General features: G+C 33.5%; 6 protein-coding genes across 7 annotated transcripts; 2 read left to right on the top strand and 4 right to left on the bottom strand.

Moving 5' to 3' along the window:
- Positions 1-1,598: 1,598 nt before the first annotated feature.
- Positions 1,599-3,011, bottom strand: LOC107031487 (glycine-rich protein 3 short isoform-like). Its single transcript, XM_015232888.2, has 2 exons — positions 2,738-3,011; positions 1,599-2,032 (listed from the first exon to the last, which is right to left on the bottom strand). Exons 1-2 carry the CDS (start codon positions 2,850-2,852, stop codon positions 1,824-1,826), a joined length of 324 nt encoding a protein of 107 aa, XP_015088374.1. The 5' UTR covers positions 2,853-3,011; the 3' UTR covers positions 1,599-1,823.
- A 1,275-nt stretch (positions 3,012-4,286) lies between these two features.
- Positions 4,287-5,587, bottom strand: LOC107031485 (acanthoscurrin-1-like). Its single transcript, XM_015232886.2, has 2 exons — positions 5,385-5,587; positions 4,287-5,071 (listed from the first exon to the last, which is right to left on the bottom strand). Exons 1-2 carry the CDS (start codon positions 5,497-5,499, stop codon positions 4,512-4,514), a joined length of 675 nt encoding a protein of 224 aa, XP_015088372.1. The 5' UTR covers positions 5,500-5,587; the 3' UTR covers positions 4,287-4,511.
- A 2,482-nt stretch (positions 5,588-8,069) lies between these two features.
- On the top strand, positions 8,070-8,854 carry LOC107030776 (glycine-rich cell wall structural protein-like). The gene is made up of 2 exons (XM_015232030.2): positions 8,070-8,199; positions 8,358-8,854. The coding sequence occupies exons 1-2, from the start codon at positions 8,112-8,114 to the stop codon at positions 8,612-8,614; spliced, it is 345 nt and encodes a 114-aa protein (XP_015087516.1). The 5' UTR covers positions 8,070-8,111; the 3' UTR covers positions 8,615-8,854.
- Positions 8,855-8,978: 124 nt separating this feature from the next.
- On the bottom strand, positions 8,979-13,428 carry LOC107029629 (peptidyl-prolyl cis-trans isomerase FKBP62-like). Its single transcript, XM_015231062.2, has 12 exons — positions 12,949-13,428; positions 12,173-12,259; positions 11,482-11,742; positions 11,310-11,384; positions 11,038-11,118; positions 10,767-10,961; positions 10,591-10,680; positions 10,304-10,479; positions 9,902-10,024; positions 9,534-9,808; positions 9,272-9,380; positions 8,979-9,173 (listed from the first exon to the last, which is right to left on the bottom strand). Exons 1-12 carry the CDS (start codon positions 13,166-13,168, stop codon positions 9,120-9,122), a joined length of 1,746 nt encoding a protein of 581 aa, XP_015086548.1. The 5' UTR covers positions 13,169-13,428; the 3' UTR covers positions 8,979-9,119.
- Positions 13,429-13,593: 165 nt separating this feature from the next.
- Positions 13,594-20,849, top strand: LOC107031460 (protein transport protein SEC23-like). 2 transcript variants are annotated; one of them, XM_027919664.1, is made up of 13 exons: positions 13,594-14,512; positions 14,623-14,796; positions 15,651-15,812; positions 16,171-16,313; positions 17,111-17,186; positions 17,341-17,513; positions 17,683-17,764; positions 18,324-18,401; positions 19,034-19,195; positions 19,298-19,561; positions 19,738-19,842; positions 20,306-20,398; positions 20,786-20,849. In XM_027919664.1, exons 1-13 carry the CDS (start codon positions 13,781-13,783, stop codon positions 20,807-20,809), a joined length of 2,268 nt encoding a protein of 755 aa, XP_027775465.1. In that variant the 5' UTR covers positions 13,594-13,780; the 3' UTR covers positions 20,810-20,849. The 2 variants fall into 2 exon arrangements, with proteins under 2 accessions (XP_027775465.1, XP_015088334.1); XM_015232848.2 differs by lacking the exon at positions 20,786-20,849 and having other exon boundaries at positions 13,595-14,512; positions 20,306-20,718.
- Positions 20,730-22,588, bottom strand: LOC107031461 (cytochrome P450 83B1-like). The gene is made up of 2 exons (XM_015232849.2): positions 21,593-22,588; positions 20,730-21,429 (listed from the first exon to the last, which is right to left on the bottom strand). Exons 1-2 carry the CDS (start codon positions 22,472-22,474, stop codon positions 20,821-20,823), a joined length of 1,491 nt encoding a protein of 496 aa, XP_015088335.1. The 5' UTR covers positions 22,475-22,588; the 3' UTR covers positions 20,730-20,820.
- Between the last annotated feature and the right edge of the window lie 235 nt (positions 22,589-22,823).

Raw genomic sequence — 22,823 nt, 5'->3', positions numbered from 1 at the left:
TGTACTAGCTATATCGATCATCTTAATTATCTAGCCCAAGCTATTACAAATTTTTCTAATTACTTACTAGCCGCACTAATTCTAGCCTATTAGGAGTTAGTAAATGTCTATATTTATTATTTAGTTGCAAAATTGTTAAGAGTTTAGTTTGCTTTGAACATTATTTAAAGGAATATTGTTGGAATTAATGAGTCTTCTTTTGAATGAGAAGTCATCTTAATTAGGAATTTAGTTTCTCTAGCATGTGTTTTAGATTTTATAGTTAAGACCTTAGTTTCTCATTTAATAAAAGCAACATCTATTATCATCTCATCTTGAAAAGTCTATATATCATTTAAAAGGTCAATTTTAACAAATCATCAACTTGCGTTTGAGCTTAGAGTCTTGTAAATAATTTTTCTATCTTCATGAAGTCTTGAATAAAATTTATATATATTTTATGACAGTATAAAATTTTATTAAATATGTTATTGTCATAGTCATCTGTCGTTGCACGTGGGCCGCACCTTGCATTGGCCGGACACACAAACATATGCACATGGACGGAAGGGCCGAGTTTTACCTTGCGATATAGGTGAGCATGGTATGATATGGTACAGTAAAAATCGAATATCATATCGAAATTGATGTTTTTTCACCATGATTTATAAGGCTTTATCAATTTACTGTAACTGTAATATATACTATGGTGACTAATTTATCGAACCATTATATATCAAAATTCATTATTAAAATATCAAATTAAATCGAATTAATGTGATATGATAATGGTATAGTCATAGGCGGAGCTAAGATTAGGAGTTTGGTTGTTCTAAATCAATTTGTTTGGGGTCCACAAATTGACATACATAAAAAAATATTAAATTTTTAATACAAATATAGAATCTACAGCTAGTGAATTCGTCCGAATCCATAAATCCTGCTTAACGCCTCTGGATATAATATTTTTAGAAGTCATAAACTGAAATTACTGAATTCATTTTTTCAATATTATGACCCTTTATTTGCTTCATCTTGATCCTATTAATCCATTGATATATTTTTTTTGGGGAGTGGGGAGGGGGGGGGTGTCCTTGATAACTTGGCATAAATTTCAAGGTTAATTAATACTAGCTTGTTTGTATATATGTTTTGTAATTTAAACTTTTATAAGAAATTTTAAAGTGATTATGAAAAATATATTTGAAAATGGAAGTACTATCTAAACAAATAAAAGTATAAAAATAAAATGTTCAATATAATATGATAAATTTCATTGTAAAAAGTTGGTGAAAGTAATGCAAAAATAAAATTGTATTAAACCGTTGAGGGGGTACAAAAATGTATGAAGCTAACTAATACATATATAACACTAAAGGATCGTTTGATTATTGAAATAAATTAAGGGATATTTTAATATAAAATATAGAATTAAATTTCTTTAGTAATTGCGTATGGGCATTACCTAAAACCACGACAAATATTATATCAAAATCATTAAATTATTTTTACTCCGAAAACATGAGTTTGAATTAAAAACATTTTGAATGTTAAAATATATGTATTGAACTGTATAATAATCTCATTTAAAAAATTGAAATTATTATAAATAATAGATATTAAATTGCTTAATTATATTATTTCTCATTAACCATATAAGTGAATGGACGATACATTTATTCAACAAAACTAACAACAACGACATATCAACTATGGTCTCACAACTATAAGATCGAGAACATGTTTCTGTTCGACCCTTTGACCATTTTATTCAACAAAAGTATATTACTACTAAAACACACAATACATGTTACTCAGTTTTTAGTTTAAGTAACTTCATAACTTCAACTTTCTCCAGGATAACAACACCTAATGCAACCACCATCACCATAGAAATTCCTCCGGCAGCAACCAAAGCGACAATATCCGCCTCCTCCATACCAACGCCCCGGGTACCCTCCATATCCACCACCCATGAACCCTCCATAACCTCCTCCGAATCCATCGCCTGGAAATTTAGCTTCATTTACCTCATTTTCCATCTCGGATTTGTCTGTATGTTCATGCATGTTCATGTTAGCGGGGATAGTCATGACTATAATCATAAACGCGTTCAATATTTAAATTTATAACGTTCAAAACATATATATTTATTGAAATCTTTAAAAAAAAATCATATGTATATATACATTGAAGTTATGTGTCGAAAATACTAATAATACCTAGTGCTCAATATTTTATTAAGTTAAATTAAAAAATTATAGTCAGTCAGTTCAAAATGAATAATCTTCCTTTGTTTGACTTGGTTACTACTATAAGGAAGGGGATATAAAATAAACAATGTGAACTAAATTTGGATTAATAATGGATTGAATTTGGGTCAATATTATAAATAAATTAAAATTAGCTAAACAATGTGTCATAGTCAACCCACCCGACTCCAAATGTCATGTTTTAATTATTTTCTTTTAATTTATTCTTATCAAACAAAGTTAATAAAAAAAATTCTTTATGAAAACTATATATAACATATCTAACAAAAAGAATAACAATTTTATATTAGCGATATAATATGTTTTCTCTCCTAATTAGCGAGATTAATTAGTGCCCCTTTTAATTGTAAAAAAGATAGAAATAACTTATTTATACATTGAATGTACGCGTTTTAAAAAAATGTAGCATGTACATTGTATGTACGCGCATATAATATCAAGGTATATATATATATACTGATGGTATATGAAGACTTAAAGCTTACTAATTTCCACAGTATTGGTGGAGCTCTCAACCAACTCCCTAGCAGCAACCTCTGATGTTAAAGTTACAAAAATAGCCAAAGCAAGGGTTAAAAGGATAAATAACTTTAATCCCATTTTTTTTTCTTGCTAAAAAACTTTATACTACTTGTGTTATGATAATTAAATGTGAAGAAGATGAGGAAACTAATGAATATTTTTTCTTTATTTATAGCATGGAAAACGCAAAGATTTTGAATATGGTATTGGTGGCATTAATTGAATATTGGCCTAGTTGTTAATTAAGTTGACAATTGGATAGACGGCCTAGTGAGGAGTAGTACTCTTTACTTTTTTTTTTTAAACGTAAATTAAATAGAATTTTTACATTCTTAATTAGAGAATAAAAATAATTATATTGCTTTAGATCGAAATATTAAAAGAAAAAGATCAGAAAACACCATGCCACGAGAATCATGGGATCCTTCACTAGTAAAGAAAAATCAAAATGTGCTCTTACGTATGCACTAATTGAAAAAGTTATTTTTCTTTTTAAGAATCGAGTAATAATAAAGTAATAAAATTGTACTTTAGTATGAACTTGAGATCATGATTAATGATCTCGATTACCGCAATAAAATGGACGTTATAACCTATTGGATGAGTGAAAAGAAATGATACATGTTCAAAGGGTCCAGAGCTTGGAACAAATTGTGGATATCATTAGAAAAATAATGTTGATGATAGAATTGTAAATGATACAATACCTTTGGAACCGGTTATGCGTAAGAAAACACGTGCATCTAGAACTCTTCACAATTTTATGGTGATATTAGAAAAGACAATATCGAAACTTTAGATGCAATAAGAAAACTTAGAGATGAGCTTCAACTAGATTTAATTTTAACAAAAGATAGAACATAATAGAATAGTATTTTACTAAATTTTATTAGATATGTTTGTACTATCAAAGAATTATTAATTTATAATATTGATATAAGGGTCTTTTAAAAATATATTCTGTTATTATCTTAACGAAATGAATATTTTTTTTCATTGGCCCAAGTTAGGACCAGAGAAATTATTATTATAGAGAGATTATTAATTAATAGAGTGTTGATTTAGTGAGATTTTACTGTACTTGTTGTCAATTTAATTAATCAAAATAAATGAATTTATGTTTATTTATATATAAAAAAAATATCTTTAAAGGAAATACTAAATAAGGGTACAATAGCAAACTTATCTATTTTCTTAATGAACCTGAAATCTAAAATGGTGACATATAAATAAAAACATCGACTAGCCTATTAGGTGAATGATCTTGGTTAAAATTTTCAAAAATATTTTCATGCCGTTTTTAAAAATATTAAGTACTAATAATAATAAAATAAAAAAGTTATATGAAAAGAAACAGTGTTTTTAGTTTTGCTCATAAATCGCGTTCTTTAACTTATTTTATGGGTTAAATACATATTTCCGTTTCATTTATAAAAATTCTTCCGCAAATATCTTCTCACATCTTAATATAAGAAATTCATATCGACAAAATTATTAAAAACATGTTGGATATATAAGTAAACAGATCTACCTAATTATTAATGTGAATTTATGATATATCAATTACATTCAAACATATATATGAAAAGAGTAGGTACGTACAAAATGAAAAGATAATATTTGACCATCCATCCACATGAAAGTGAATGGAAGCTACATTTATTCAAACTCCCAACAACAAATTAAAAACTATTACTAAAACACACACTACATAAATATTACTATAACTTTTAAATTTTAGTTGTGAGGCTTAGCTTGGGTGACTTTATTCATAGCTTCACTTTTGGAGTAACAACACCTATTGCAACCATTACCATAGTAATTCCTTTCACAACAACCATAGGAGCAATATCCACCTCCATAACCTCCACGTCCACGTCCACGACCACCACCAGGGTACCCTCCATAACCTCCACGTCCACGACCACCACCAGGGTACCCTCCATAACCTCCACGTCCACGACCACCACCAGGGTACCCTCCATAACCTCCACGTCCACGACCACCACCAGGGTACCCTCCATAACCTCCACGTCCACGACCACCACCAGGGTACCCTCCATAACCTCCACGTCCACGACCACCACCAGGGTACCCTCCATAACCTCCACGTCCACGACCACCACCAGGGTACCCTCCATAACCTCCACGTCCACGACCACCACCAGGGTACCCTCCATAACCTCCACGTCCACGACCACCACCAGGATACCCTCCATAACCTCCACGACCACCACCAGGGTACCCTCCATAACCTCCTCCAGGATATTTAGCATCATTTACCTCATTTTCCTTTGCTGCAATAAAAATCATACATGTGCATGTTATGTGTAGACGATTCATAATTTAAATTTAAACAGATTCAACTTTTAAATACTTATCATTTGAATTCATGGCATGATAAGTACTTACACAATTATTAGTTATTCGACTTTCTATATTACTAAGTACCGTATTAATTTATTTTATACACGTATATTATCTAGGCATATTTATAACTCACCTCCAAATCAGTTACCGTACCCATATTATTTTGCTATATACATATTGTGTGATATGATATGAATTAATATAAGGAATTAGGTCATTATAAAGGGAAAGTAAGCTTACTATTTTCCATAGTAGTAGTGGAGCTCTCAGCCAATTCTCTAGCTGCAACATGTGAGGTTACAATTGCAAAAATAGCCAAAACAAGGGTTAGAAGTATAAAAGCCTTTAACCCCATTTTTTACCTTACTTGGTATAAATAACTTACTATATTTAGGTTGTGATAATTTAGAGTGAAGAAGGATGAGGAAATTAGTGAATATTTTGCCTCTATTTATAGCATGATCTAAACATTGAAAAGGCAAAGATTTGAAGATGGCATTAATTAATGGAGCCAAGTAATTAAGTTGGCAGTTGGATAGATTTAAAGAGTACTTTTTCCTTTTCTTTTTGGATAACCATTTGCATTTTCGACAAGGCATTTATGGTTGAGAACTACTACTACTCTCTTCGGTTCAAAATAATTGATGTTTTAATCTCTAAATTTATTAAACTTAATCGAATTCATAGTAAATTTCCTTCTGGCTCCGTCCTTAATTACACGTTGTTACTATATTTCCTATCTCAAATTAATATATCGCTCCTAGAGTTTATTTAATCTCAAAATGATTGTCACTTTATTTTTCTTAATAGTACTTGATTCTAAAGCCCAATGTATAAAATAATATCTTGTATTTATTGATTTTCAAACATGAAAAGAGCTAATATTTATTTTGGAACAGAGGGTAGAGTAATATTTTCTATTTAGACAAGAGTCAGTGGTACGGATGATAGATACCTCTCAATTTTTCTATTCAAAATTTATAAATTCGAGTCATTAAGAGAATAGAAATAGTGAAAATTTTAGAAAAAAAAATCATTTTCTAAAGAAAAGTCCTAAAATAAAACACTATATATTTATATCTTGATATAAACATACACGGATTAAATAAATTAGTGTCACTCGTTTTTATAGAAGGATTATAATATAATTAAAACTGTAAACGTCGAAAAAAACAAGTAAAAAATAAAAATTGTGAATTTGAATATTTTACTTTTAACAAGATCCATCAATTTAGTGCACACATCTTGCAATTCCACGTATTATCCCTATGACCTACTTTAATTGTCCTACTTGTTAAAAATAGTTGGTCCAATTTAAATGCATATTAAAAATTTGTTCTATAAAAGTCAATATTGAATTTTTATATTTTTAAAAGTTATGCGTCCATATATATATATATACCTTATTTTTCTTGGAAAAAATTCTTATTTATCCAAACAGCTTCTAAAGGTCATAACGTGCATGAGTGGCAAGTGAATTTAGATTGATAATTACAAAATTAATTTATATCTATAAAAGGCTCGAATTTCAATCATAAACATAAAGTTACTTTTAATAAAAAATCTTTTATTTTCAAATAAGTCTTTTTGATACAAATTTATGTTATTCGAGTTCAAAACGGTTACCAATCGTTAAGTGAAAGATTGTAAAAAAAATAATTGAGAGTTGAAAAGGTCAAATACATTGGGCTTTTTTAATTTGGAGGAAAATTTATTAAAGGTTGACTTATAAATTAATCGATTTGCAAACATTCCAAATCTTATCCCATTTCTCATACGCCTCTATGTGCTTCAATTAATACTCTCTGTAAAGTTGTTTTCAAGCATTTTTTTCTTATTTTTTCTAAAAACATATATTATGGTGTCTCGTATTTTAAAAGTATTACTCTATTTCTCTCTTTATCCTAATACATTTAAAATTATTTAGCTGGATATAAAAATTTATTTTTTTTTAATTTTTGAAACTTGTGATACAACAAGTTATAAATATTTATATAGTTATTAATCGTTTTATTACTGGTAAAATGAAAAGTTAAAATTGTTCTTTATTAAATTAAGAAAATAAGTACATCACATAAATGAGAGAAATAGTACTAGTGTTATCATTTAAAAGGCCATAATTATACACTATAATGTTTTCACAAACTTTTAAAATATTTTATTTTTCAAATTAACAAAAGTGGTTGGGGAGATGTTGCTTTTGACCCTTTTACTACAGTTCAAATCTAGTTGACTACTATTTATCGACAAGACTTGTACAAATAGACCTTTTTTTTTCTTCAAAAATTAGACTTTATTTGAATCATGTTTTCTAATTTTGAAATGACTTCTCATATCTGACGAAGAACACAACGAAATGTGATATTTGATGTAAATTGTAAATCCTGTAAATCGTTGAGTACTGTTTGAATGTAAATTATGTACTTGAAGTCATTAGACCGATGACACGTCTATCTGGATGTCATGGATTGCTCGATATAAAAATGTTCATTTTATCATAGGAATACTATGCTCTCTCTTCTTTCCTTTTGGTGTTATTTTGAGTCTTACAAAAATGCGCCCAAAATTCAAATAAAGATATAAGATCAATAATATCATAATTTTATTATTTTGATCTATATAGTAGTAAAAGAGAGCATCATGCATGACGAAAGAACAATTATTGAAGTAAAAAAATATGTTAAAATCCATTTTTTAAAATCAGAGTCACTGTATGGGAAGTGTGGGGATTCTAATAATATTCAGAAGCTTTTAATTTGGTCCAAAAAATCAGAAAAATAAAAATAAAAATGACATGTCCCATACTTATATTCACGTGAAATCTTTCAGGCCAGCAAATCTTTAATCCTTAAAATTAAATACCAAGATTTTTTGTGCTCTATAAATAGAATTTTGGGTCATTTCATTTGATCCATCACACTATACTCTATATCTCTAAGAAACTTTAAAAAAAAATTATTTTTCAAAATGGCTTCAACTAGAAATTTGCTCATTTTTGGTCTTTTACTTGCTATTGTCCTTATTTCTTTACAAGTGGGAGCTTCATCTACTCAAAGTAAGTATTATTCTCACTTTTTAATGAAACTTTAGTTATAGAAATTATTATTTTATATAATAATAATAACTAATGATGACAAAATGACTCATAATACGTACCATAGTAACTATACACGAAATTATTAAGTTCAAATTATGAATCTGTCTTAACTATAGAAGAAAACAAGGCGAGTGGTGATGTACAAGAAGCTCAGCTCGGAGGTGGTGGGTACCCGGGGAATGGACGCGGTGGGGGCTACCCTGGACGTGGTGGGAACTACCCTGGACGTGGAGGAGGTCGTAACGGATATCCATGGAGAGGTTGCAGATATGGTTGTTGCCGTGGGTTCCGTTATGGCAAGGGATGTGCAAAATGTTGTTTCACTGCTCATCAAACACCTGATGCTGTATTTGAAGATGATATCAAGAATTGATTGATCATGTTGTGACCTAAAGATTATGTTTTTCTTTTTGTCCTTTTAAGGAATAAGGCATGTTGTTGTCTTCATTTGGACACATACTCATGTTTTTGTGTGTGTGTGTTCAATTGTTTGACATTGCCAATGAATAAATCACTATTATCTAGGAGGTTTTGTTGTGATTTTTGTATTTTAGTTATAATGTATGCAATTTGGAGTTTTGAACTAGTGAAGTTGATCTTATGTTATGTGTTATTGCACTTCCTTTTCCTTATGATCTATCTCAACAAGTATACCCTCTTTTCTATGTTTAGTTTTGTTTTCGATTCTAACATTCCATAACAAATTTAAGATCACAATATTTAAAAAAAAAAAACCCTTTAGCTTTTAAACTTCGTGCTCAGTCAAAGTATATAAAGATAAGATTGTTTATTATGCATTTCTCAAAACACTTAAGTACAACCAAGCCCAATGACAACACTACACATTATGAAAGTGTCATTAATCTTCATGTTCTTGGTTAAGCCTTACTATCTATAGTCATTGGTGCTGCCTCATTTTTTGCTCCTCCACTCTGCATTTACAATAAGTAACAGAATCAATATGATATTATAATTTCATAATCTTACTTAAATACAATAACAATTCATTAGTGTCATTTTGTCAACTTACTTGCTCTAATTTGTTCATCTTTGCAAAAATATTGCCATAAAATTGAGCATCCTTCTTGTTATACTCCTTTATCTTTTCTTTCAAGACTTTGTATTCAAACTTGACATCCCTGAATCATCCATATCACAATATAAGCACAATAATATACGATTTAAATGCTATATTGCTCGTACTCTTTTAAACTATAGTCACATGATCCTCCGAAAGCTTTGCATTTTGGAGGATCTCACGACGAGGAACATAAAAAAGACAATTTTTTTACCTGTTATCTGGATCGATTTCAAGTGCTTTCTTGATATCAAGTTCTGCTAAGTCCAAATCGACGAGTTGTATGTAAGCTTGAGCCCTTCTGTATAGAGCTTTGACATTTTTACTGTCAATCTCCAAGACTTTAGAACAGAGTTTTGCTGTTTCTTTGTGTTCCTTCAGTTTCAGCTTGCACGCGGCATTGTTCAGATTGGAACTAACTTTTAGAAGTTTAGCTTGCTGCTTCTCATCGTCACTGAACGAGGATTCATACTCGATCAAGCTCACAGCCTGAACAGTATAAAAGTAGCATAGTCAACTATATGTCATCAGAATAATAAGGTCATAAAACTGTTTTTTCATCAACTTCAACCGTAAATATACCTTTTCGTATCTCTTCGATGCTCTCACATACTTCCCGGCCTTGAACAATACATTTCCTTCCTCCTTTTTCTTTCCTGCAGCTTCAATTTTTTCCTGAGTACTCATATCCCAGGATTCCTTCTCCTGCATGTTTTAAGTTTTTTGATGATTAATCTTACTCTTCCCAACAGCAGCGGAACCAGGATGGATACAAAATATGAACAAATAAACACAACGAAGACAGGGGACTCAACATCTAGTATTTCTAGACTAGGAAACAGATACTTTTTGACCTTGTCTATACAATTTAATTTAGCAGTGAAGGGATTCGGAGTGAACCCCTTCCGCCCCCTTAGTTCCACCGCTGCTTCCATTGTTACTTGCTTAAGACAAGGAAAACAAAGAAAATTCAAGAGCACCAACCTTCACAAATGACACCAACTCAACTTCATAATACACGATCGAGTTGCCAGGAACAACAGCTAAGTCTTGAGGAGAATCGAATGCACCAAATGCATACTCTGGTTGAATTGTTATCAGAGCAATTTCGCCCTTCTTCATTTTTTTCACCGCTTTATCTAGTCCATCAACTACTTGTTCTGCATAAAGAAATCAACTGAAGTCAGAAACTATGCTAGGTGTAGATAGAAAAAAGGTATTACTGAAAATATATCAAATAATTGGCATAATCAGTAGCAAGAAGACATTACCTTCATCTATCTTAAACTCAAATGGCTCCTCCTCATTATGTCCTTTCTTTACAAAAACAGTTCCGTCCTGAAGTTTTCCGATCAATTTCACTGCAAGAAAAAGCAAACTAATACAGAGGGATAATCATAAATATCTATCTGTGTCGCGATCACTAAGTAGTTTAACTTTTTCGTACCTTTCACAAGAGCACCGTCATTTGGGCGTTCATAGCCCTCTCCTTCCTTCAAAATCCTCTTCAAAACCTTCTTGTCATTTGTTACTTCAGAGACAATCCTCCAAGAAATCAATTCAAGATTTATTTGAAGGGTGGCATTTGGTGGGACCCCACCTTCTTCTCTGCTTCCCACTTTACCCGTCTGTCCAAATGCATCTGCAAAAACATCAGTTAATCATCACATAAACGAATACGAAGGAACATATCTAGAGCAGAAATGGTTTTAACTTACATTGTGGCTTCACTATCAGTAAGACTTTCTCTCCTTTCTTCATTGTCTTAACAGCTTTCGACAAAGCAGGACAGAAATAGCCTACACAAGAAACACCAGATTAATGTTATCAACTCTACTTCCGAAAGAGATTAAAAGAGCCTAAGAAGCCATGTTGCTTGGACTCTCCAAAATGTTGCCACATCCATGTTACATCCTCAATAAATGCGACACACATACATCCACATTTTTGAATAGTCTGAACAACATAGCTAAAAGAATGCAGAAGATACCATCTTCCACAGTGAATTCCACTCCATCGGATTTTGATACAACCGTTCCATCCTCAAGGCGAGCCTCGTATTTAACTGCAATAAAGAATCGATAAAGGAATTCACATCAATTCTAAGGTTCTTGAGAAGAAAAACCACTACGGAGAATGTGAAAGTTTGATAGTTTACTAACCAGACACTTCATCAAGATCCTTTGGATTCTGCCATCCCTCTCCTTCGACAAGTATCTTCTTGAATATTCCACCATCCTTGCAGATGTCTTTGATACTAATCCAAGAAAGCAACTCCACTTCAAACTGTAAAGTGGCATTTGTAGGAATAGTTGGAGGGGATCCAGATTCACCATATGCCATATCTGGAGGTATAGTGAACAAAGCTTTCTCCCCTTTTTTCATTGTCTTTATACCTTCATCCCACCCTTTAATCACTTGTCCTATAACAACAACAACAACAATCCATCAAACCTCTAACCGCACTTGTCAAAACTATATATATAAGAGTCACTATATACTTTAAACAATGAAAAATCAAATTCCATTTTCGAAGATATCAATTGTCATATGTCGTCCCTAAAGGCTAAAACTAAGTTGATCAGAAAATGGACTTTGTGCCTAACTAACCCCAAAGACTAGCTCGAGGGTTGCCTAAGATCATATAAAGAAGCATGTTGCTCCATCCCACACAACATCAATGTCAGAGACATATGGTAAACAATAAATTGGAAAAGGCCTAGCTCAATTAGAAAACCAAAAGCATATAAGGAAGCACAGTACGGTGCTCCATCTAACAGCGATGAAGGACACTAACACGTTCATAAACCAAACTATACCAAACCACTAATTTTCTAACAGAAAGGAGATTACCTTCGCCAAGCTTAAACTTGAACGGGGTGCCACGATCACGACTTGAATCAAATTGAGTTCCATCAAGTAATGTACCCACATAATGAACTGTAAAGACCAATAGAATATAGTTAATCCAAGCAAAATTTCATCCTCATCCAAACTAAAGCCAAAAACTTGCATAATTCTATCATAAGAAACACCAATTAATTACAACTACTATCCTTAATCCTGATCATGTCAACTCCATTAAAGATATCTCAAACCAATATTGTAAGGCCAAAAACTTGCATAATCTATCATCTCAAACCAACAACAACTACACCTCAATCCGAAAGTAATTGGGAATGAGCTCTATTTGAGCTCATCTCAAGCAAAACAACAACATACCTAGTATAGACCACAAAGCAGATTCTGGAAATTCTAGAACATACGCAAACCTTATCCCTCATACAGAGCTAGAGAAGTTGTTTCCAATAAAAACAATCTAAATAAAGAACTAATGAAAGTGAAGGCATACCAAAAGTATTCCAAGCAATGACAACATGTAGTAACACATTGAAGGACAACAAAAACAGCACATAGTAACATATCAAACGACAAGAAACTACAGGATCAGTAATACTACAACTACTAGTATGAAAAATGACACCATAAATTCAAATCACCAATTAAAGAAAGCTCATTTTTGCTAAAAAGATCAATCCTTTAATCCAAAATAATGCATCATTCAAATCACCATTTAATTCCAAAAAAACAACAAATCTTTCAAAATAGATTACAAGGACATAACTAACCTTCAACATCATCTCCTTTACTAGGATGCTCCCAACCTTCACCTTCTTTCAAAAGCTTCTTTTTTATCCCACTTTTCCCAATCTCCTTCTCTTCATCAACCTTCATAACCGGGTCGGGTTCAGGGACATCAATATCATCCATCCCCATCCCCATATCCATATCCATTTCTTCAGCAGCAGCATTGTTAGAAGATACAGGAAACTCAAAATCCTCATCCATGGCTTCCTTCTTAGTACTAAAGAATGTAAAGGGTATTCACAATTTCTTGAAAAAACCTCAAAATATAGTTAACTTCAAGCAAAATGCAGATTGAAAATGTGGGGTTCTCAAGATTTGCTGAGAGATGCATTGCAGCTTGTGAGTTTATATAGAAGAAGGTCACTCTGGGGGTCTAGAGTGTTCTATGAAATGATGATGTGTTAAAGAAATCCAGAGAGTTCTAAAGAGTTCTTAGCTATGGTGACTGATTTTTAATTTCAATTTTTTCCACACACGTTATAATGTAATAATATTCGGTATATTTTTAATTTAAGATCGTAAAATATAAAAATATAATTTTTTAAATTTTATATTAAGTTAAAATATCACAAACTAATTCTGTGTTACTAGTAATTAATAGCATTTGACTAAAACTCAAAAAAAGGAACAAGTGTTCTTTTTAGGGAAAAATATAATTTTGTAATACAATAAGGTTGAGTTTCTTGCTTTCATCAAACAATGGGGATTAATACAGAGTGATCATTTAAAAATCAAAATTCCAGATTCATTCACATAAACAAAAACCCCCAAATTCTCAATCTTTATCTCTTTTCTCCTAAAAACCCTTCAAAAATGGCGACTGAAATGGCACAAACAGAGCCAGAAGGCATCGATGGAGTTCGTATGACATGGAATTCTTGGCCAAGAACCAAAGTTGAAGCAAGCAAATGTATAATCCCAATTGCTTCTTCAATTCAATTGCTTCGTCCATTCCCTGATCTACCTACCCTACCTTACGCCCCCCTTCGTTGCAAAACTTGTTCATCAATCTTAAACCCCTTTTGTCGTGTTGATTTTCAAGCTTTAATTTGGATCTGTCCGTTTTGTTTCCAACGTAATCATTTCCCTCAGCATTATTCAGGAATTTCGGAAACGAATGTACCTGCTGAGCTTTATCCCCAATTTACTACTATTCAGTATGCGATTCAGAACCCTGGTGGTCATAATTCTCCACCTGTCTATTTGTTTGTGTTGGATACTTGTATGTTGGATGAAGAATTGGAGTTTGCTAAATCTGCATTGAAAAGGGTTATTGGACTTTTGCCTGATTATGCTATGGTTGGGTTTATTTCGTATGGTACACAGGTGCAGGTACATGAACTTGGGTTTTCGGATATGTCGAAGGTTTTTGTGTTTCAGGGTTCGAAGGACTTGTCGAAAGATCAAGTTTTGGATCAGTTAGGACTTGGTAGTATTAGTGGTAGGAAGGTTGTTGGTGGTGGTGTTGGGGTGAATGGTGGACCTAATCATGGGTTGACTAGGTTCTTGTTACCTGCTTCTGAGTGTGAGTATACACTTGATTCGGTGAGTTTTTTTTTTTGGGTTAAAAATGCTGTCTTTTTTATTACTTTAGACTTCGAGTGGTGTGGCTGTTGTTTAATGTTGAATTTGTTCTTGTGTGTTGTTTTTTTTAGTTGCTAGATGAATTGAGTACGGATCAATGGCCTCTGACACCGGGAAACAGAGCTTCGCGCTGCACTGGGGTGGCATTGAGTGTGGCAACTGGTCTGCTTGGTGCTTGTTTGGCTGGGGCAGGTGCTCGGATTGTTGCATTAGTTGGGGGTCCTTGCACTGAAGGACCTGGCGCGGTGAGTTTTGACTTTATTTTCGCTCAGTTTTGATCTTAGTGATCTACAAATTCCAATATCCTAAGGAGTTGTTGGGGCATTTTTGAGTGTTTGAATGATTGCTTATTGACAGATGATTACATTTTTGATTGTCTGATTGTGCACAATCTAAATTCTTCTGGAAAAGGAAGGATTTTTAATATTCTTATGCTGCAAATGCTCTTCAAGGCAATCACTTCTAGCCGTCATAAAAGCACCATTGTCACCAATCAGTCCCCTCCTGTCTTTCACACACTCTTTAATGTTGTCCTCCTTGCTTATCCATGAAGGAGACTATTTGACTTATCATTGCCTTTTGCAGTAAACCTTCCTTCTTAGCAGATGAGTCTACTACTGCTTCTGATGATGTTTAGCATTGGTATCATTCGATAACTAAAATTTGGGTTAATTGTATATAGGATTTCAACTTTTGTCCATCCAAATCACATGGACTATACCTTCAGTAAGCATTTTTCCCCCTCAAGAGTAACTTGATACATAGGATATCTTAGTGAGTTAGGAAGATGAGGATCATAAGGTACTTCAACAAAAAGAACTTAATATTCATATTTATCTTGCTTTAAGCATTCTGTTTCCACTTAAATTGGTCTCTGCCAGCCCTCCTTTTCTCCTCTTAATGCTCCTGAATAATCGCCCTATATGTTGAGGCCAGATTTCTAACCAGGAAATTTAACAGGTTAGCAAGTCAAATGATTTAAGAGACTTCTTTTTGCATGAAATCTAAACAATTAATTGGACTTGGCCTCATTCTGAAGAAAGTTCGCTTAACAATGCTTCTTAAGTGATTTCTTTTCCTTATTTGTTTGTTTTTGTAGATTGTGTCGAAGGATTTATCAGAACCTGTTCGTTCTCATAAAGATCTACACAAGGATGCTGCACCATTTTTTAAAAAGGCTGTTCATTTCTACGAGGAACTCGCCAAGCAACTTGTCAGTCACGGTCACATCTTAGATGTTTTTGCTTCAGCACTTGACCAGGTTTGACTTGATCAACCACTTGTCTCCATGAACTATGTTGTTTGTCTTGTACGCTTTTGGCGCAAGAGACTGGTGTTCACTAGTCCTTAATTAAAAAGAAAACTGGTGTTCACTTTCAGATGAAGCATTTTATCCTGGACAGTATTTAGTTATCTAGGTGTATCTGTTAAATTATCGAAAAAATATATTAATGTGTAAGCATTTTTTTCTTGGTGTGGGTATATTTTGATATTATTAGCCTCATCAATTGAGTGTGTTTACTTTACTCTATCCCTTACTGGAGAGGACTGTTGACTTATTGAGGAATCTGATCGGATTCATAAGAGATGTTATTTTTTGACGAGTACTGTTTTTTTAGGTTGGAGTTGCAGAGATGAAAATAGCTATTGAAAAGACTGGAGGACAAGTTGTTCTTGCTGAAAGCTTTGGGCATTCTGTTTTCAAAGATTCCTTCAAGCGTGTATTTGAAGTTGGTGAACAGTCTCTTGGGCTTTGCTTCAAGTGAGCTTTTTGTTATGTTATTTATTTTCCTTCATGTTAAAGGGTTATGATTTATCCATTTAATATGGTCATTTTGACTGTTGTAATATTTTCAAGTTCATGGTGTTAAATCTCCTTCTTCTAGGTGGGACACTGTGAGCTGTTAAGTGAACCAGGCACTGTTAAATAACTTGATAAAGCATCTTGTCAATTGCATAGATGTCTGAAACTTAGCATCATCACAAGTTCTAGAAATAAATAATAGAGAAGGATATGTTTCAAGGTAGAAATTCAGCACAAATAACCAATGTATGAGCGACTATTCCACCAGCTAGCTTCTTCTCTGAGGATAGTATGAAGCTCGGGTTGTTAACATTGAAGATGAGATAAGGGAATTGTAGAGAAGAAATGAACTTTTTGGGTATAAACTGCTTGAGTATGTCCCAATTATGTGAAATTCTTTCTATTTGGTAACATTTAAAATGTTCGCCCCAATATTATTACCAATATTATTTTATACCACCTTCACAAACAACGGATTATCTCCTGCATAAGCCCCAAAATGCCCTTCCTTTACTCTTACCTTAAGTAGAAGAGTAAAAAGGGTTTCCTAGGGGATAGGGAAGGAGAGGGCAGACTTCCATTAAGCTAGAGATGTCCATATTTTGACTGTTTCAGAGGTAAATATTTGAAGTTATCTTGCTTGTATTCTGTAGAGTGAGTATTTCTTAAAATGATACGTCTCTCTTCTGCATGGATGTGCTTTATTTTTCCTTAAACAATTTGATCATGAATCTGATGCATTAATTTTGTTCTAGTGCTACATTAGAGATCAACTGCTCCAAGGATATTAAAATTCAAGGGATAATTGGTCCTTGCACATCTCTTGAGAAGGTTGGTGTACTTTAGTTTTTCATATTCTCAGCCGTAATACATTGACCTAATATTAGACGGCTAACCTGAAAGAATCGACCTGGAAAACCAAGATTTATCCTCAAATATGACAGTTTCAGAAATTATTTGATACTGATCATGTAGTCTTATGCAGAAAGGACCTGCCGTCTCCAGCACAGTTACTGGTGAGGGTAATACTACAGCTTGGAAGCTCTGTGGTCTCGACAAAAACACTTGCTTGACAGTTTTCTATGATGTTTCATCTAGTGAGAAGTCAGATCCTTCAGGCAATATAAATCCACAATTGTACATACAGTTTCTTACAAGGTGCTTGGAGAACTTCAACTCTACTTTTTTTTTTATTGTTACTATTTCTTTAGGAAACAGTTAATGTAACCTGAGATAGAACATTCTGTATTCAATTTATATCGTGAGGTATACTAGAAAAAGAAGATGTTATTGTGTAACCAAAATTTGTTGGTTCTTGACTGTGCAGTTATCAGAGCCCTGATGGGCAAACAAAACTACGAGTTACAACCATTACTAGGAGATGGCTTGATGCTGGTGTTGGAACTGAGGTCTGTAATGACGAGTTATTATTTTATATTATCATTTGTAATACAATGAAGTATATTTTGTTCTTTTTGTATAGTTCACATGTATCTTTTCCCAAGCATAGTGAATGATATCACTGTTATTTGTTTCTAATTTTATCTTTTTATCTTAAATTTGTCTTTTGACTAGTACTTCATGAGACTGATATGTTTCATGGGAAGTACATTTCTGAATTGAAGAGCAGTATTCTTTGAAGTAGTACTGCTCCCTTCTCCCGTATTATGCAATTGAATTTTCCATTTTGAGATAACTAGAGAAGTTTTATACACTTAACATCCAAGGATTCAAAGCTCATTTTAAAACTCTTGTGAAGCTTGTTTCGATGTTTGTTCAGTCATCCTCATTATAATTTCAGACTCTATCAATCAATGATAAGCTTTTCCAAGTTATGCTGCATGTTTTTGTGCATTTCTTTCTCTGGGCACTTTTTCCTATGACAATTCTTTCTGAAAGGGATTCGATGAACTTTCTAGGGTGCATACAGGTGTTGATACTGATGGTGCAATAAATCTATGTTTCTAGGACTTGGTGCAAGGATTTGATCAGGAAGCTGCTGCCGTAGTAATGGCTAGATTGGCTTCTTACAAAATGGAGCTAGAGGTATCATCTTCGAGCTATAATTAGTTCTACACAATATTGTATTCTCTATTTACTTAATCATGTGGATGCCTACTAGTCATCTTTGTCTTTGTTGGCCTTTCTAGTTTGTAAATAGTACAATTATCAACTTTTTGGCTTAAAAAATACATTTTTACTACACCATGATGTCATGATCTTTACAAAAATATAACGTAAGCACATGCATCATGCCTCCGAGAATCCTAGTTGGCTATTTATACAAATCCATACTTCCATTTTATACCAAAGATTCAAAAGAAAAAAGTTGAATCTCAACAACAAACTCTCTATACTCTGAAATGTCTATTCGCACAAAAAGTACAGATGGTAACAGTTCATCGTTCGACTAAAATAATAAAATGACATGATGAGGTTGTTGCATATGAGCCAAATAGTGGAAAAATCTATTCCTAACTCTGTTACATATCAAGAGATCAATGTTTAGAGAGAGTGCTTCTTAAGTTTTCTGGACAGATCCATCAACTCATTCTCCTCCCCTTTTTTGTGTGCATGAAGCATTGTTGAATCTGTCTCCTGAGTTGTTACTGTCTTTCAGTTCTTGCTTTTCTGTATATTTAATTGATAAATCCTGATTAATAGATTTCACTTTCCAGGAAGATTTTGATCCCACAAGGTGGCTAGATCGGAATCTGATTCGCCTGTGTTCCAAGTTTGGCGAATATAGGAAGGATGATCCTGCCTCTTTCACTTTGAATCCCTGTTTTTCTCTGCTCCCTCAGTTCATGTTTCATTTGCGGCGATCACAATTTTTGCAAGTAATATAACCCGGCCTCCCTTTTTTTTGTTCCATTTAACTTTTCAAATTTATATCATGTATGCATGGTCTATTGTCTCTCATTAATGTGTGGACATCACAGGTTTTCAATAATAGTCCCGACGAGACAGCATATTTCCGGATGCTGCTCTACCGAGAGAGTATAAGCAATGCTGTTGTCATGATTCAACCTACACTAATGGCATTTTCATTCAATACACTGCCTTCTCCAGCTTTACTGGATGTGGCATCAATTGCTGCTGATCGCATTCTTTTGTTGGATTCGTACTTCAGTGTTGTCATATTCCATGGAATGACAATAGCTCAATGGAGAAATTTGGGATACCAGAACCAGCCAGAGCATCAGGTACAGTTTATTGCTTTGCCATCTTCTTCTAAATGATGAGATCCTTTATGCTAAATTAGAAATCTGTCTTCCCCATTCCCAATCTTGTGGAATACGTTATGGCTATATTGGAATTCTTTTCACCATCATTTGTGATTGTGAAACAAATTGATGTCCATTTTCCTTGGTTCTTTCAGGCATTTGCGCATCTACTCCAAGTTCCTCATGACGAGGCCCAAGCACTCATCCAGGAGAGGTTTCCTGTTCCTAGACTTGTAGTGTGTGATCAGCATGGTTCCCAGGTAAGCATCGTATTGGGATTGTAAGATTTTGTTGCTTTGTGCTACATCAACACAACACCCTGTCGTGGAGTATAATGGATCATAAGTTCCTCAAAATCCGACATGCACAGTGTTTTTTTTCTCTCTAGATTTTTCTTTTGGTATGATGTGCCTTCTGTTGGGAGGAAACAGAACAAGCTTTGTTAGGGTGGGAACTGGGAAGAGGAAGCCTTGACGTAGTTGGTAAAGTTGTTGTCATGTCAAGCCATGGAAACAGTCTCTTGCAAAAATACAGGGTAAGGCTGCATATAATGGACCCTTATGGTCAGGCCCTTCCCTGGACCATCCCGTGCATGAGGGAGCTTAATGCACTGAGCTGCCCTGCCCATTCGAAGGGTGGACACAGGGATAAAGTTGCAGTTGACATAATTTTCTGGTTGTTTCTGCTTATTGATGTTCTAATATTTTCCCACATGCTTACCAGGCAAGATTTCTTTTGGCAAAGTTGAATCCCTCAGCCACATACAACAACGCAAACGATATGGCAGCGGGCTCAGATGTGATATTCACTGATGATGTAAGTCTCCAAGTTTTCTTCCAGCATCTTCAGCGACTGGCGGTGCAATCTTCTTGAGAAAAAAAAAAGAGATTCCAGCCAAGAGTGCTTGCATCATCTCTGTTGCCAACCTCTCGTCCGTGCTTCGATTTTGTACTAAATTCCTTGTTAATCATGTAGCTGATTGTAGCAAGGATTATAGCTCTCATATATAATTTAAAGTTTCAATATACATCTCTAGACTATTAGCTGCTTTCATGCTAAAAATATTAACCTATACATCTTGGAAGGCTACTTGAGTACTTTTGATATGCATGCACAAGGGTTTATTATATTTTGAATTAATGTTTTAGACGTGTAAATAATAGATGTTGTGGCCTTATGTAACGACTTTAATTAACCTTACAGAACTCGTCCAAGATTCACTTGTGAAGACTTACAATCTACATATAACATTTAGGGACAAGACAGAGATCATTCTTCTTATGTATGGTAAGTCCAGGCTTAACATCTGTGTCAATGTCTTCTTTTTTCATCCCATAAGGTAATTCCCAATCAAATGAATAAAGAAGATTTGACAATGCAAGTTCCATGGATGCAACCCCAAGTGTAATTCCTGGACACCCTCTTCTTCCCGCTCCAAATGGAATAAACTCAAAGTCTTGTCCCTTAAAATCGATATCACTGTTAAAGAATCTCTCAGGTATAAATTCTTCCGAATTTTCCCATATGTCAGAATCTCTTGCAATTGCCCATGCATTAACATGGACTATAGTTCCTGGCTGAATTTCATATCCTTCTAGTGTGGATTTTTTCATTGTTTCTCTTGGTATTAGGAGTGGAGCTGGTGGATATAACCTGAATGCCTCTTTTATCACTGCTTTGAAATAGGGAAGATTTTGTATGTCATCTTCATTCACAATGCCTTTGTTCCCAATTGATTTTCTAATTTCTTGTTGAACTTTCTTCATGGCTTTTGGATTCTTCATCAAGGCTGTCATTGTCCATACTACTGCAGCCGCGCTAGTTTCTGATCCTGCAAGTAACACATTCTACAAAGAAAGAAAATAAAAAAATTTGTAATATAACAACTAATACTAAAGATATGCTTCAATCCTAACATAACGAAGCTACAAATTTCACAAAGAGTGTTCAATGTTCGTGTATGTGTATGTGAGTGTGTGTGTTTGAGAGCTTTAAGACATAAGAGATTACCATGACAATTGCTTTTATATCCTCCAAAGTGAGATCAATTGGTGTTGATTTCTCTTTCTTCAATTGGAGCAAAACATCAAGAATGTCCCCTTCCATGGATTTTGGCCTATTAGGATTAAGATGTTGCTTAATAAGTTCTTCATAAATCTCATCCAAGTCCTTGAAATTCTTATCAACTCTATTTGTCAATCCAGTAAGTTTATCGATCCAATTTAAAGAAGGAAAAAAATCAGACACGAAGAAGCTAGTCATCATTGCTGCTGATTCTTCAAAAAGAAAATAAAACCTCCTACTTTCATTTGATTCTTCGTCATACCTAATACCAAAAGCAACTCTAAAAATAATACTGCTACTTAATAAAATCATTAAATTGCTCAAATTGGTGATTTGTGAAGTGACAACATGCTGAGATATTTTCTTGATCATTCTTGATACTTCATCTTCACGAATCGGTCTAAAAGATTGTACTTTTTTTAGACTGAACAAATGAAGCACACAAATTTTTCGCATTTCTCTCCAAGAGTCATTGTAAGGTGCAAAGACTATGTCGCGACCATTGTAAGACAATTTTTGCTGCCCAAGATGAGAAGCTCTACTACAAAAGGCTAAATCTTGTGTCTTCAACACTTGTTTTGCTAATTTTGCTGAAGAAATTACAACTATTGGAGTAGAACCAAATCTTAATGAAAATATTTTTCCATATTTTTTGGAAAGTTTCGAAAAATAGATATGAGGGGTTAAACTATCAAATTGATGCAAATTTCCAATGAATGGAAGGCCAATAGGACCTGGTGGCAAACTGTTTTTGCTACTCTTTTTGACTTTGGAAAGAAGAAAAATAAAAAGGATAAGAAAGGCTACAAAGAGTAGAAAGAGCATCATTTTGTTGTCCAAACTTCACAAAATACTAGTCACTTGAAATGTCTTAAATCTTGTTGTGTCATTTCATATGAACCATATAATATTTGTCCCTCAACCTCCCCCAAAAATGAAAAAGAAAAAACAAAAAATTTAGGTGACATATATAGAAAAATATCAAAAGGCATATAATTATGAAAGTGACATACAAGAATAATTGGCCCAAAAATTGGATCTTGAAAATGAACTTTGTACACTAGCAATAAATATTTTGCACATTTTCAAGATATTTGTCAATATAACATATATATCATTAGCCAAAGGCTATATATAGATTTGATTAATGAACAAATATCTAGCAGGGGGATAATAG

The sequence above is a fragment of the Solanum pennellii genome, chromosome 9, assembly GCF_001406875.1.
Source record: "Solanum pennellii chromosome 9, SPENNV200".
In the NCBI taxonomy this organism is placed as follows: domain Eukaryota; kingdom Viridiplantae; phylum Streptophyta; class Magnoliopsida; order Solanales; family Solanaceae; genus Solanum; species Solanum pennellii.
Note: the sequence above shows the minus strand (reverse complement) of the source record. Positions and strands in the feature narration are given on the sequence as shown.